Raw genomic sequence first — 16135 nt, 5'->3', positions numbered from 1 at the left:
TCCTTTGATGAGGGCATTCTTATGTCTTTATTACAACTGCTTCCACAAGATTAAGTTTTGCTTTTTAAGTTATTTGATTGTGCAATGACCCATTTATCATTTTAAGCTAATTATAATAGTAATCAAATTCTACGCTTCAGGGAATAGGTAGACAAGCTCATTTCATGTTGTTGAATAATTGTACAATTGGCTTGGCACATATCCTTTCAAATGTGTTCCTCCAATTAGTTATAGGTTACAATTCTCAAAAAGTCAAATAACTTAGCAACCTCAGACCTGCTCCCAAGCTACTTAGTTTGAAAATCTATGCACACTCACTTGTAAGTCCCCATGAACTCAAGCAAATAAAAATATGGTTGGAATTGACATGATTTTTCTCATAAATGAAACACAACTGCTTTATTCCATATGCAATTTCTTCTGATTATCCCAAGACACAGGATCACATTAAGAAATAGGTGTATGGCCTAAGTAACAGTGGATCATTGTTACGTGGCACTTTATATGACCACGTCAAACTGAAAAAATTCTATCATGTTAACAGAGCTTATCAGGCGCACTTTGAGTTTACATGTACATGTTACTTTTCTTGAAAAGCTCATGCCTGTGATCAGTCAGGAGACATCCGGAGAGCATAAGTGGGTGGCTTTTACCTGTGAGCTGGCTATTAAGATGCCAATGGGATGGGGAACCATTGTTGTATGTGGTCCACTGTCTTCAGAATTAGCCTGATTCATTGACCTCACTTCAGTATAGCAATTAGGGGTTTTTGGGGGGGGGGTTAAAGGGAGCTTTCTCCTAACCTCATTTATTATCTGAGGAGGAGGTACAGGGAGAGAGAGAAAGGAGGGACAGAATGGACAGTGAGTATGTGTGTGAGAGAGATCAAGGATTTGAATGAGTGTGTGTGTGTACGCACGTATTAATTGATGGGGTGAGATAAAGAATGTTGGGGGGGGGATTAAAAATGTAAAAGGAAGCCAAAAGTGCATACTCATCTGTGGTCAGGAACAGAAATTGGCCTGGTGAATATGACTGGTATTCATTTACATCATTACTGTTTTTAAGGCCACACATTATAGGCAATTAATAATTTTTTAACATTGTTTTGCCATTTCATTTACACTGAGATTAAAGTAAGTTGCAGAAATAGTTACATGTAGTATTTGGCAGAAGCCAAACTGCAGTGGAACAGAAACAGTGCTGATTGTGACAAATACAGGTTAGAACAGAAATCACTGCCCTCTTACATCCCTAGGTGGGAATACCAAAGAAAGAGTGTTTGGTGGCTCTGCCCATGTATGAGAAATGGTATGGGGTGATATTGACCTTTACTTAAGATTATCATCATTTCATTATCTCTTTAAATCACCACCACCCCATGTCTCCCTCCATCTCTCTCTCTTAAGATCATCACCTGTCACCCTGCCACTCTCTAAGAGAGAATGGGGTAGTGAGGAGCTTAAGATATACAGAGTATGGGGCAGCTCTGGCCCCACCTTGCACGAAAACACTACCCTGAGTTATGTGGCACTCAGTGGGAGACTCCATGTAGTATCAATGTTACTTGAGAAGTATTGAAAAAGTATCATTTTTAATTTGCAGTTGTTTGTAAATTTGTTTGCACTTGTATCCAGAACTATTTAGCTATTTATTTAGGCAACAGAATGGTCAAAACAGGCAGGATAGCAACAATAGTCTTTACTAAGACTAACACTACTAAGTCGGGCTGCTACATTTAATTTATCTGTTAAGATTGATTTAAAAGATTTTTAATTAATTAAAAATATGTAACATATCTGTGAAAAAAAATACTAGTTTAATAAAAGTGCCAAAGTGCAAAGCTTTAAGGTTGTAAATCAATCAAAATCCCTGGAGAAAAAGAAGTTGAAATATGCATATAGGCACAAGGCACTATGTTGCACTAATATGTTGCCACTGAATTGCAATAGACGAGCACAGAAATAATTAAACAGAGGACAGCGGAACTGTATTTATTTTCTCAGAATAAGATCATTTCATGGCTGCTCTCACATATATTCTAAGTAACACAATGACTCTACATGCATGTATTTTGTACTCAATAAGCTGCTCCCAAGTACACAAAGAAGCCTTAGTAAAGTTGAGAGCCCTGTTGCTACAATTCTGAATGCAGCAGACCTGTTAAATTTATACTTATCAGCATCTTTCTGGGACTTAATAAAACTGAATTCTAGAGGTGTCTCAGAGTCCCACAGCAATGCATGAGAAATGTCTGATTTTTGCATCTGAGGAAACAGAACTCCTTCCATTCCCTTTACGCAAAATTGTCTCAAGTCCAGTCTTGGGGCTAGACAGGAAGAGATGGAAAATATGCTAATTGAAGAGCCTCCTGAAGGTGCTACTGAAAGATATTATAAACCTCTTTTATATAAATAGTAAATGTAAAGGTTAGCAGAGCTACATTATTAATAAAATATTTGCTGCATTTCAACCTCCTCCAACACACACACAAACACGGAAGTTGAAGTAAAAGGGGCTTGCTTCTGAACAGACATGCATAGAATTGCACTGCAAAGTACTCATTTAAGCACAAGGAGTGACTTCTAACCTGATTGCCACCAATTTAAAAACCACACAACCTATTTAACATATAGTGACTAAAAATTATGTTATTCAAAAATGTTTAACCATATGCTTTTTTAAAAAAACTCTTTTTCATTTTCAAAGGTTAAGGACATAGAGACATAAGGAGCTACTTTATACTGAGTCAAGCCCAGGGCTTTTTTTCAGCTGGAACTCACTGGAACTCAGTTTCAGCACCTCTCTCATTGCCATTCTAAGAGAATGGGGGGGGGGGTTGTTCATGGTGAGTTCCGGCACCTCTTTTTCTAGAAAAATAGCACTGAGCCAGACCAGTCCATCTAGTTGAATACTCCCTACACTGACGGAAAATGATTCCCCAGGATTTCAGACAGCCCTACCTGGAGACACGGCCATGCAAAGTTGGCAAGAGGTCCAGGTCAGATGAAAAATGTAGGCTGCATTTCAATAATCTTTACCAAAAGGTTCCCCTTTGCTTCTATCATGGGGAGCTTAGAGTAGGCCCCCTCAAAGTCACAGGCTGATTCCAATTGGCCCCCCTGCCCCCCCTTTCTGACTTGCCTGGAGGTGCTGGGGATTAGCCCTGCAAGCAAAGCAACAGCCCATGTTTGTAATCCAAGAAACTGAGTAGCAGCAAAAAAAAAATCAACGATTTTGATTTGACACCTAATGGAAAAAATACACAATCACATCTGTGACTCCAAGTTACATAATCATAATCTATGATAGTACAGTAAATTTCACCAAGGATGGGGGGGGAATAACAAAAGCACGATTAAACTGCAGTCAAGAAATTGCTCCACCGTTATATAGTCTTTGATGACTACACTATAAACAACAACAAAAATGTTAACTGCAACAATAATTACATATGAATTCATCATGACTGTGGGTGGTCAGGGAAATAAACAGCTTTCAAGGAGAAAGATAATTTTTGGCAGCTGTGCTGTTTGAGGCTTAAAGACATGGGAAGGGAGTAGGAGCAGGAAAATTCAGGAAGAAACCCACAAGGCCACAACACAGCACTTGTGAATTTAGCTTTGCACTGGTGGCATTGTTTGGGTTGTAACTCTAACTTTAATGTGAACATTAAATATAAACTTTTTAAAAAAAATTAAAATGTTACCATCAGAACTCAGTATTGCTCAAATACTGGGGTTTTTTTGTTTTTAATAATGGGGAGAAGGGATGTTATTTAAATGGGTTTATATAATGGTATCAATGTGTAGGAAGTTATACATGCTTCGCAGACTGTATCTATACAAATTGGAAAAAAGTATATTAACTTCCCTGATTTCAAAACGCTCTACAATATCCCCAAGGAGCTTTGATGTCTGACTAATATTAAAGGTCTTTTATGAACTCCAGTTAATGCATAAAAGGCAACCAAGACAACACCACAAGCCTTACAGTAGGCTTTTCAGATCCAAATCAAACATTCTTTTAAGGAAGACACAATAACTATTAACAATACCTGCCAACATCCTACTTACCTTTGCAAACACTGCAGCACTGATTCTCTGGGAGGATGTAATCTTTTTCCGAGCAGTTCAATGGAGGACAGGTCTCTGTTACTTTTACTAAAATTCCATTCTGGAAATAACAATGTTTTAAAGAGTTACACTGATGAAAATTCCACAGTTGCTTCTACTTTCTGTAATCTGTAATCAGAGACTGACATAAACAAAGGCTGCATACATACGAGACATTTAAAGCACAATCTTCTTCAAAAGAATCCTGGGATCTGTAGCTTGTTAACGGTGCTGGGAACTGCAAGTCTACGGGGTAAACTACAGTTTCCAGGATTGGACGGGGTTGCACAGTAAGGTCTGTATACAGCCAGACTATGACAAAGAAAAGTAAGAATGGTACTGGTCTGATCAGCAAGGACCTTGTTGTACTCAACAACGCCCAACATGCCCAGACTAACTATCTGTTCTCTTTGCAGAACGTTGTTGCCTTAGTATCAAACTAGTGTGGAAGTTTTGATGAGTGAAAGATTAAGCATACCAATTTGAGAGAGAACTGTTTTCCCTCTAAAGTTCAGTAATACCTGGTTGTCATGAGATGTTCACAAAAGAAAAGCATGGGAAACGCACTGACAGCAGACACCCATGATACTTCCATGCAAAATGGGCAAGGAAACAAAAAGGAAGGCAGCTCTGAAAACTAGCTCTATGATTTCCACAGCTTGGAAGCAATTAAAAAGCTATTCATGCCTTCACTAGTCAAAAGCAGAAAACATGTAATAATGATGGGTTGCCCACAATATTGCCTACTGTTATGTACTGAGTTGAATAGGATCCAAACTGAAGCAGTCTGATTGGTCCTAGAACAATAGGATCCAAATTGCAGCAGTCTGATTAGTCCTAGAACAATAGGATTCAGAATGCAGCAGTCTGATTGGTCCTAGAACAATGCAGCAGTATGATTGGTTGGCAGGAACCACCCAATCCTGCTCCAGATAGAAGTGAATCCACAACCTGATTGGCTTACAGTAGAATTCCGGAATTAGCCAATCATGTGCAGCCCATTGTGTAAATAATGTATATAAAGCTGATACTGTGAGGGGACTTTCATTCATTTCTCCTCACCACTATGAGCTGAATAAAGAGCATGAAATCACTTTGCGACTCTGAGTATATTTCACTGGCGACGAAGGTGGGATCCCGCTGAGCTGACTGCCACACGCAGCACCGCCACCTGCCGCACCGCTGCCTCGCACCGTGTATCCAGGCTTCAGCTCCGGGACACAAGGAACTCAGAATGGCAACCGACAGCAGCTTCTCACCGTTCAACCCAGCATCTGGAGACTGGGAAGCGTACGCCTCCCGTTTCACCTTCCTCCTAGAAGCCAAAGGGGTCACCGACGAAGAAGACGCCAAGAAGAGGGCGATATTCTTCAGCGTCTGCGGAGAGGAGACGTTTGAAATTGCCCGGGCTCTACTTGCGCCTGAAGACGTCGCTACTGTTCCATACAAAACAATAATGGAACAGCTGAAGGGGCACTTTTCGCCACAGCCCTCAGTGGTGGCTCGTCGAAATGCCTTCTACGCAAAGCGACAAGCCCCTGGGGAAACCATAACTGGGTTTGTGACCTCTCTCCGCCAAGCCGCCCGGTTCTGCAACTTCTCAGAGCTGGAGAACATGCTTCGTGACCGCCTCGTCGGTGGCCTGAAGGATGAGAAGCTGCAACGACGCCTCTACGCTAAGAAGGACCTAACGTTCCAGGTCGCTCTGGAGGAGGCCCTGGCAACGGAAGCTGCCGAGAGGTCGACGCAAGAGGCACGGCCGAGCCTGCCATCCCAACCGAGGGTCCACCACGAAGACCTCACCGACGACTCAGGATCCGACAGGGAGGAGGTGCACCGAGTACAGCAGCGCACTCAAGCAGCGCACAGACCACAGCTGCCTCGACGAGAAGGAGGAAACTGCGCAAGCTGCGGGGAGAGTCACGAGAGGAGGACCTGCCGTTTCCGCAACGCAGAGTGCAGGCAGTGCAGAAAATCGGGACACATCGCCCGGGTGTGTCGGGCTCGGCTCACCCGACACCAGGCATCAGATGACCAACCCAAGAGCCCCAGGTCCCGGGGCCCAACGCACCAAGGCAACTCGACGGAGCTCACGGACTGCCAGGTATACCAGTTGCCCCACCCCAACGTAGAGAAAATTTATGTAGAGGTACAGATAGAGGGGGCCCCATGCCGCATGGAGCTTGACACGGGTTCAACTCTATCCATAATCTCGGCAAGGACCTTAAGGAAACTGTGTCCTACTGGGGGTCCCAAACTCAGGCCGGCCCCATTCACCCTACGGGACTTCCAGAAACGTAAGGTCCCCACAATGGGGGTGGGGACCTTCAGGGTGCAATACCGAGGGCGGACGCGGCAACTGGACTTGCTTGTGGTCAAGGGCCCCTACATTAGCTTACTGGGATTGGCATGGTTTGGACCACTGGGGCTAGCTGTCACCGGGGTGAACCACACTAGCTTACAAGTGGACGTGGACGCCATATGCAAGGAATTTCCAGGGGTTTTCGACGGGAAATTGGGACAGTATACGGGCCCCCCCATTGCGCTACAGCTTGACCCCGCAGTACGACCGGTCAGGCTCAAAGCCCGCCGGGTCCCGTTCGCCTTGAAACCCCGTATAGACGAGGAATTGGACCGACTCGTGGAGCAAGGAGTGTTGGAGCCGGTGCCTAATGCCCCCTGGGAAACCCCAATCGTCACTCCCGTCAAGCCTAATGGTTCGGTCCGTATCTGCGCAGACTACAAATGTACCATAAACAAGGCCCTCACGGCCCACGCATACCCAGTGCCAGTGGTCAGCCATGTCCTTGCCACCCTGGCTGGGTCGAAAATTTTTGGCAAGCTGGACTTGGCCCAAGCATATCAACAGCTGCCAGTAGATGAGGCCACAGCAGAGGCACAGACGATTGTGACGCACAGAGGAGCGTTCAGGGTAAAGCGGCTGCAATTCGGGGTCAGCGTGGCACCAGGCATATTCCAGAATCTAATGGACTCTCTCCTTAAAGGGATTCCTGGCGTCACCCCCTTCTTCGATGATGTGTTGATTGCCGGGCCCACACCAGAGGAGTTTGAGGACCGCCTCCGCACCGTTCTGCACCGTTTCCAGACGGCGGGTCTCAAGGTGAAGCGGGAAAAAATGTCTACTAGGAGTGCCTCAGGTGGACTTTCTGGGATTTATGGTGGACGCAGAAGGGGTCCACCCGACTGGGGACAAGGTACGGGACATTTGTGATGCCCCAGCGCCCAAGAGCAAGACTGAACTTCAGGCCTTCTTGGGACTATTGAACTTTTACCATTCCTTCCTTCCCCATAAGGCGGCGGTAGCGGAGCCCCTACACAGACTCCTGGACAAGCGGGCCCCTTGGGTGTGGGGCCAGCGCCAGGAGGCCGCATTCCAGGCAGTCAAGGACTTGCTTGTCTCAAACTCTGTCTTGGCACACTTTGACGAGAGGCTGCCGGTGGTGCTAGCATGCGACGCCTCACCCTATGGCATTGGCGCTGTCCTGGGGCACCAACTCCCGGATGGAAGAGAGGTACCGGTGGCGTACTTTTCCCAGACACTCAACGCAACCGAGCGGAACTACTCGCAAATCGACAAGGAGGGTCTGGCAATCGTGAAGGGAGTAAAAAAATTCCATGATTTCTTGTACGGGCGGCCCTTCACCGTGGTGACTGACCACAAGCCGTTGCTTGGCTTGTTTGCTCCCGAAAAGCAGACCCCCCAAGTGCTGTCTCCTCGCGTCCTCAGGTGGTCAATTTTCCTTGCCAGCTACCAGTATGCACTGATTCACCGACCTGGGAAGGCGATGGGCCATGCGGACGCCCTCAGCAGGCTACCACTACCGGAAACAGGCCCCGACCCAGCACCTGCACAAGAGGTTATGAGCCTGGAGCTGCTTCCCGACCGCCCCATTCAGGCACAAGAAGTTGCACACCATTCCAAGAAAGATAGGGTCATCTCCCGGGTCCTGGACTGGGTGTGGAGGGGATGGCCCAGCAACAGCCCCGGGCCAGAATTCGCCGGCTACACAACCCGCAAACATGAACTGTCAGCCCACAAGGGGTGCCTGTTATGGGGAAGCAGAGTCGTTGTTCCCCAGCCCCTCCGCAAAAGGGTCCTCACAGCCCTACACGAGACACATCCAGGGGTAGTAAGAATGAAGGCCCTTGCCAGGAGTTATGTGTGGTGGCCGGGGATCGATGGAGAGATAGAGGCCTGGGTCAAACACTGCCAGGCCTGCCAAGAATCCCGCCCAGATCCCCCAAGGGCCCCAGTCCAGTCCTGGGAGTCCGCCCGAGCACCATGGTCACGCCTGCATGTGGATTTCGCTGGCCCCTTTCAGGGGAAAACATTCTTCATAGTGGTGGACTCCTACACCAAATGGCTGGAAGTCGCACTGGTACCGTCCACTTCCACGTCCGCAGCCATCCGGGTACTACGCAGGCTGTTTGCAACCCATGGGCTCCCTGACACTCTCGTCTCAGACAACGGGACTGCATTTACGTCAGGAGAATTCCAAACCTTCACAGCGCAGAACGCCATCCGCCACATCCGTTCGGCGCCATTCCACCCTGCCACCAATGGCCAAGCAGAACGCATGGTGCGGACCACCAAGGACACCCTCCGCCGCATGACGCAAGGGGACTGGGAGTACCGCCTTGCCACATTCCTTCTAGCACAGCACAGCACCCCCAGCTCAACAACTGGCCGGAGCCCCGCTGAACTACTAATGGGTCGGCGCCTTGCAATCAGATTGGACCGCCTTCACCCCGATAGAGCTCAGGATGAGGTAGTGGTGGGGGAAGGCAGGAACCCCCGGACCTTCGAGGCCCAGGACCCAGTGTACGCAAAGAATTTTGGGGCAGGCCCAGCATGGGTACCCGCCACAGTCACCAGGGTCACTGGCCCAGTGTCGTACGAGGTGCTAACGGATGGAGGGCAATGCTGGCGTCGCCACTGCGACCAGATACGGCGACGATTCCCGGGAGAAACCCAGGAGGAGGACAGGTCAGAGGAGTCCCAAGGGAACAGCGGGGCAGTGAGGCCCATAGAGCAGGAGGGGCCAGCAGGAGAGGCAGAATCAGTAAATACAGAGAGGACCCGTGAGGCCGAAAGGACACCGGAACCAGAACCACGCCTGAGCGAGCCGGTTGCACCAGACCAAACAGCCCCATCACAGCCAGCATCCTTGGAACATGAGCCAGAACCTGGAGCCCGGACCAGGGAACACCCCAGGCCGCAACGCACACGTAGGCCGCCGGCATACCTTGAGGACTATGAATGCGACCTCCCGGGCAGGACTGGAACTTAGAGGGGAGGGGTGTTATGTACTGAGTTGAATAGGATCCAAACTGAAGCAGTCTGATTGGTCCTAGAACAATAGGATCCAAATTGCAGCAGTCTGATTAGTCCTAGAACAATAGGATTCAGAATGCAGCAGTCTGATTGGTCCTAGAACAATGCAGCAGTATGATTGGTTGGCAGGAACCACCCAATCCTGCTCCAGATAGAAGTGAATCCACAACCTGATTGGCTTACAGTAGAATTCCGGAATTAGCCAATCATGTGCAGCCCATTGTGTAAATAATGTATATAAAGCTGATACTGTGAGGGGACTTTCATTCATTTCTCCTCACCACTATGAGCTGAATAAAGAGCATGAAATCACTTTGCGACTCTGAGTATATTTCACCTACTATGGTACAATTGATACTTTGTTCTACAGCAACTGAAATGAAAACCTGACTTACCAAGTTACTTCAAAAACGCATTGCTACTCTAGGCTCGCAGGCTGAGAATCAGTTAAGCACAAGGAACCATTGTTATCCTTACCTCTTCCTCACTTACAGCAAATACATATGAGTCTTTTGCATATGATAGATAGATACGCCAAGGGCAATACCAACACAACAAATAAAATGGCAGCTGCTGTGCCAGTATTGAAGCAATGGCAGGGTTAGATACTTCATATACTATGTGATAAAATCACAATTAGCACTAAAGTGAAGATCAGATACTCTTATCACCAGAACACAGTAGCTCATATCTGGTTTTCTGCTAAGCCTAGAGGCTTTTTGGAGTTTCTTATAATTCCTTTCTGCACATTTGCCCTGATTTGCGCCAGGGACTCAGCTGCCCTCCATGCCTAGTCAGCAGCCGAGAGACAGATCTCAAGTGTTTCCTGAACCTCACAGTAACCCAGGGGAAAAGCTAACAAATAGCAGCCAGGCAAACAAAGCAGAGGCCCTCTGGGTGCCATGGAGGATCCAGATATTATTGTTTTGAGAAGTAACAGAGAGGAGAATCTGATGCAGATGAAAACTCTTCTAGATGTCTGATATAGTAGCCCTTTCAGGCTACTGTTGCTGTTTACTGTTATCATGAAGGTATGGGCTGTAGGAACAAGCATGCTAGGTTCCAAGCATGCTAGGTTCCCCTGCCCTGTGGTCATTCTCATGGCCCTCCATGAATTGCTTTGTGAGTGAAGGAATGACCACCGGGTGTGGAGCACACTTCCACCCACAGACAAGCCACTGCTGTCTGTACATCATGCCCTCTATCTTACCTTTGCTCTCTTGGTAGTCTGCCGTGCCCTGTCTGTGACTTTTGTCTCTTTCGATTAAACATTGTACAGGGGGAAAGTGACGCGATGGAAACAGGTGCCAAAATAACTTTGTACCACCCCCCGATCTCGCGATTGGAAGGTGTGTAAAGGGCACCATCCAAAATGTATCTGACTGGTTTTGCATATTGTGCTAATAAAAAGAGCCTCGGCAGAGCTAGCTAGGAGCTTGCTTATGCACAGCTCACCTGATGACCAACACCTGTCTCGTGTCCTTCACTTCAGTGAGAAGCAGGGATCCTCCTGTATATCTGAAAATTCTCCACATATTTAGATACTTGATTTTCACATTTCACACAGCAACCCTCCAAGGAGAGCTAGTGCACTTACTACTGAACCACCAGCGTCAAAACATTGAAGAGGACAGTGTCAAAACAGTAATATATTTCAGTTATTTTTTAAAAAAATCATGATAAAAGTTATTGTTTAAGGTGAACTGAAAAAGTAAAATGTAGTATGAAATAGCTTTAATTAACCACATGGGGCTGGTTCCCATGGTCTGAAATAATCATCCACTGCTGTCAAGAAAACCCTCTTGAGCTCAATTCAGGATTGGGCTCAGAAAACCAAGCTATTTTCCCCAAAGACAGAGAAAATCACTTGGTTTTTCTGGCCTCATTTCTGAGCACAACAGGACTTCTGAGTATCCCCTTCCCTAAATGCCCCCGCAGCATTTAAAAGTATTAAACGCTTTATAGCCCAAGCTGGAGAAGATTACTTTTGTTTCAGATACAGACTAGCGCTATTGGCTAGGCAAATTTACATTTCTCATTCTTTCTGTAAGTTCAATAAGATATTCCCCACTTTATGAATGGCCATGTTCTATTATGTCCCTCTTTGAACGTCATGTCAAGGAGCAGAACCTGCTCAGTATTGACAATCACCTTCTTTACTGCTCATCCAGGTGAGATCTGTCAAGCCCCAAAACTCAATGCTTTTAAATGCTTGGTGAAGAACTTAGATAAAGGCTTTAAGCTGACTTAAAAATAATAATTTGTTGCTCCCCCACTTTGCAGTGCATTTTCCTGTCACTTTCCCACCTGAAAAAGTCTTCTTTTTTTGTGGATCTGTTGTGCTATCCAACAGAGCACTTTAATCCTACTCTAGTTGTGCAAAGCTAAATTTCTGGTATGCGCTTGAATCCCTTTCACAATAGTGACAGCCTGTAAGCTCTGAAAGTAAAAATGTATTAGAATTTATGACTCATTCTCAAAATGTTTTTTCTGTCAAAAGCATTTGATGCAGAGAAAGTAATATTGCACACACTTTGCTGTACCATCCAGGGCATGCAATAAAGGAGATACCACACATGTTTAAAAGTGAAAGAGTGAACAATTCCAATGTAAGTCCTACAGCAGTCGTAATGCTTGAGACTGCAGTCTTAGAAGGTTAAAAAACTTACACGACATTCTTTGCAGTTCTTGGTTAAAATCCTCTGACCTTCTGCCAACACTTTTCCTCCATAGATGCATTTGGCTAGAATTTTCAAAATAAATAAAAACATCAGTATTTAGTAGTAAGTGCAGATAAATTATACAGTTTGGTACAAACAATATTGCTTTAAGTCAATCTAGATGCACTGTGGTAAATATGATGTACTGATTTTGCTTTCAGGAGCAGCCAGTGTTAATTGCTCACATTTATTTTGACTATAATAGTAAATTCATTACAAAAACTATTATCTTGAACCATTTCACAACTCACTCTGACAAACTAGGCTACTTAGTGACCTGAAGTAATAGGAGAAGCAGAACAGATATTGAACTTGATTCATTAACAGAATTAGTCATGGCAGTGACATTTTGTGGAGCAGGCACAGTATATTTGTATTAAGATATGCCTGTATGGGCAAAGTATTGACAACCTGGATGGACTTACTGGATCACAATGTATAGATTCTGATTTATCTACACCATATCAAGACAGGTGAAAACAGAACTGTGCCCCTGTGTAACTGGAACAGTGTCTCAAGTGAGCCACAGGTATTCATTAACTATCATAATCACTGCTGGAAATACAGGGCTAACAAACACATAGAAAAAGGAAGACACCATAGAAAGATCCACACTGATGACTATCTGTAACATTAAAATTAGCTTATGGGGCATATGGATCTAACTTTTCTTTGCTGATTGTCTTTTAGAAACTTTTACAAATGAACTAAAACTCAAATATTGTATTTCTTAAAAGGTAACGGTAAAGGACCCCTGACAGTTAAGTCCAGTCGTGAACGATTCTGGGGTTGCGGCACTCATCTCACTTTACTGGCTGAGAGACCCGACGTTTATCCACAGACAATTTTTCCGGGTCATGTGGTCAGCATGACTAAGCCGCTTCTGGCGAAACCAGAGCAGGGCACGGAAATGCCGTTTACCTTCCTGCCGGAGCGGTACCTATTTATCTACTTGCACTAGACGTGCTTTCGAACTGCTAGGTTGGCAGGAGCTGGGACCGAGCAACGGTAGCTCACCCGTCGCGGGGATTTGAACTGCCGACCTTCTGATTGGCAAGCCCTAGGTTCAGTGGTTTAGACCACAGCGCCACCCACGTCCCATTGTATTTCTTACATACTTTTAATTTCAGAAAGGAATGCATATATACAACAGACTTTATAATTGTCTGTTATGCTATCCTTTCCCAAGCAGAGGCCCCTTGAGCCATGCCAGATACATCTCCATGAATGAGGAAATATAATTCCTTTAAGGATAGGTAAATTTTTTTTAAAAAAATCTTAGTTCAGGGAGAAAAACCTGGAACAACTCAAAAGGCCTCTGTTTGCACAATATGGGTTGGAAATATGCTGTAAAAAAGTCAGTCATGCCAGATATAGCTCCATGATACCTGACTTCTGAGGAACTACAGATCTGTATTTTGGTATAGTAGTACTGGTGCCAGAGACAAAAATATATATAGTGTGACCAAAGTACAGATCTCTACTTAAGACGACAGGCACTCAATTCTTAAACGGACCCTCAGTATCCTTGAGATTATGGGTACTTTCAAGCAAGTATCATTTCTGACAATGGATTGAATATTAGCTCCAAAATCTTTGTTTGGTTAGAAAATAAATTGGCTTAGACACTGTTACTTCACGGGGCACATATGTAATAAGGTGCCCAGTGCTCCAAATTATTAAAGCTAGAAAAACTAAATTCCCCCAGGTTGTGTCATTAATACAGATAAATGAAATCTTCAAATATGTTGTTGTTGTTGTTGTTGTTGTTGTTGTTGTTGTTGTTGTTGTTGTTGTTACAATTATGTAATTTATTATCTGCCCTCCACCCTAAGGTCCCAGGGCAGGGTACATTAAAACACATTACAACACAATATTAAAAGCAGTTTAAAATAACTTACAATTTATACCCAAATGTTGCTTCCTAATAGCACAATGTATTAGAAACTCTAGTTATGACTTCCTGACACATTTGCATTACTGTAGCCATAATAAAAAGGAATGTCCTCTTTAACTCCAGTAAAAGAGGAATACTAAATAACGTTGCTCTTTAAATCAGTTCCCCTTCAAGGACCTCAAACACTGCAGAATGGGACAACACCTTACTTTTCAACCTTTCAAATTATATCTATAATTTTCCTTGGTAACAGTCATGCAACTAGGTCTGAGGTAAAAAACGAGAAATAGGAAAGGTGGTAATAGGCCCAGGGCAGGCAGAGGAACTAGAAATATTACACCATACTGAAATTTTATCCTCAGCAGTTGCACTTTACTTCTACAAATTCTCCCCATATACTGTCCATCAACTTCTAAATGTTACACCACAGTGTATGCTAGCAACAAAGGGTGTGTGTGAAAATCCTATAAAATATCTTCTTTGAAATCCATCTATACCACCACATTTTGACAATCAAAGTTTCACTTATGTGATTTCATCACTATTCTAATGATTGTTGAATGTTACTTTTTTGATGTAGGTCGCCTATTTTAAAGGTACTGTATGTTTTATTATCACATTTTTGTATTGCATTAGATTGTTATAAGATGTACATTTTTTGTTTCTTCAGCTTGTAAACCACTTTGAGTATTGTAAGATAGAAAGACGGCATACAAATTAAAAATGAAGATGACGATGATCTTTGAAGAATACAGCATGTCAAGAGTATATAATGATGACCTGCCTCCCAGCTAGACATAGCATGCAGCCCAAAAGGTTTAACAAACTACACTTTTCAGATTGTTCAACTGGCAGGTAAATAGGGCAACATTGATAATGGAATAAAGTACCAAAGATTTAACATTCCTAGCTGGGGTGCAGCCATATCAAAGTGACAAAACTATATCATGCACGATGAGGAAATTCTCTGGACTAACATCAACAAGCAGAAGTCTGCAATACCTTTAATGTATTGCTTCCATTATATATGATTCTGTATTTAGGCCGTTCCACCATGATGCCATAGAATTAGTTTCAGAAGACCTGTCAACATGGGTATGATGCAATTCAATAGCAGATAGTGTGGTTAGGCAGTGGTGCTCACCTGATCTCCCATTATCTGTTGCTGCTGCTTACCAGGAATGAGGGAGGAACACTCAACAGATTGGCTCTGATGGTACATTTGCATGGCACCAGGCTCTTCACTGTCACACCCTCTATCAAGCAGCAGCAAATCAGCAGGAGGCTAAATGAGCACCAACAACCAACAGTACTCTACTGATGTGATTAAGTCATACCCTTCTATATTAATATATAGATATAGTTGTGTCTCTTAGCCTATCATTTTTTTAAACAATTGGTTTTATTGAGACTCCCTATTTTCTGTTTGGAACTTTGCATTTTGTCTTACTCATCTGTTGACTGTAATAAACACCTGACTAACTTTTGTGTGGTAAATGGGGCATTTTTGCAGCTACGGCTTGTAAATCATCATCTTATAAAATATAAAACCTAGATTTTGTCTTTCTGATGGGCACAGGGCTGGTGGAGGTATTTTTCAGCTTCAAATGTGACAGCCTATATAACAAGGCTGGATGTAGACTAAAAGGGAAGAAAAATCTGAATAATAGTCAGACTTTGCCAGAAAGTCAGTTTTGATCTCAAAAAGCATGTTCTGTACTGGAGGGATTAACTAAAGATAACTGAGAAAAAAGAATCCACCTGCATTTTTCAGGTAAGAAATGCTAGTTGCTTTAACTCATTTTTTTTAAAAAAATGGCTAATTATCTGCTCAATAAGCCCTAAGGAAAGATAATTATAGTTGATCATACTGTCAATGACTGTATGGACAAAGGGCAGAGAAATCAATCCACACAGTATCATCAGTACAGACAGCTTCCGTGTCTGGAACAACATGGACCCCAAAAACTGTCCCAAGTATATCATTCTGTCAAGATTTGCAATCAATTTTAATCAATGTTTACATCTATTTCTTCTAACAGATTTC

The 16135-nt window shown here is 44.1% G+C and overlaps 1 protein-coding gene across 4 annotated transcripts in view; it reads right to left on the bottom strand.

Moving 5' to 3' along the window:
• NELL1 (neural EGFL like 1) overlaps nt 1-16135 on the bottom strand; it is a 373450-nt gene that overhangs the window by 229178 nt on the left and 128137 nt on the right. For all 4 annotated transcript variants that reach the window (XM_083463723.1, XM_083463722.1, XM_083463725.1 and 1 more), the window contains exons 10-11: nt 12141-12214; nt 4077-4176 (exon numbers count right to left, since the gene is read on the bottom strand). In XM_083463723.1, coding sequence (XP_083319849.1) covers nt 4077-4176; nt 12141-12214 — 174 coding nt within the window. The remainder of the gene's footprint in view (nt 1-4076; nt 4177-12140; nt 12215-16135) is intronic.

The sequence above is a fragment of the Podarcis liolepis genome, assembly GCF_965112155.1.
Source record: "Podarcis liolepis genome assembly, chromosome: 1".
Classification (NCBI taxonomy): Eukaryota; Metazoa; Chordata; class Lepidosauria; order Squamata; family Lacertidae; genus Podarcis; species Podarcis liolepis.
This window is presented reverse-complemented; position numbering and strand designations above follow the sequence as displayed.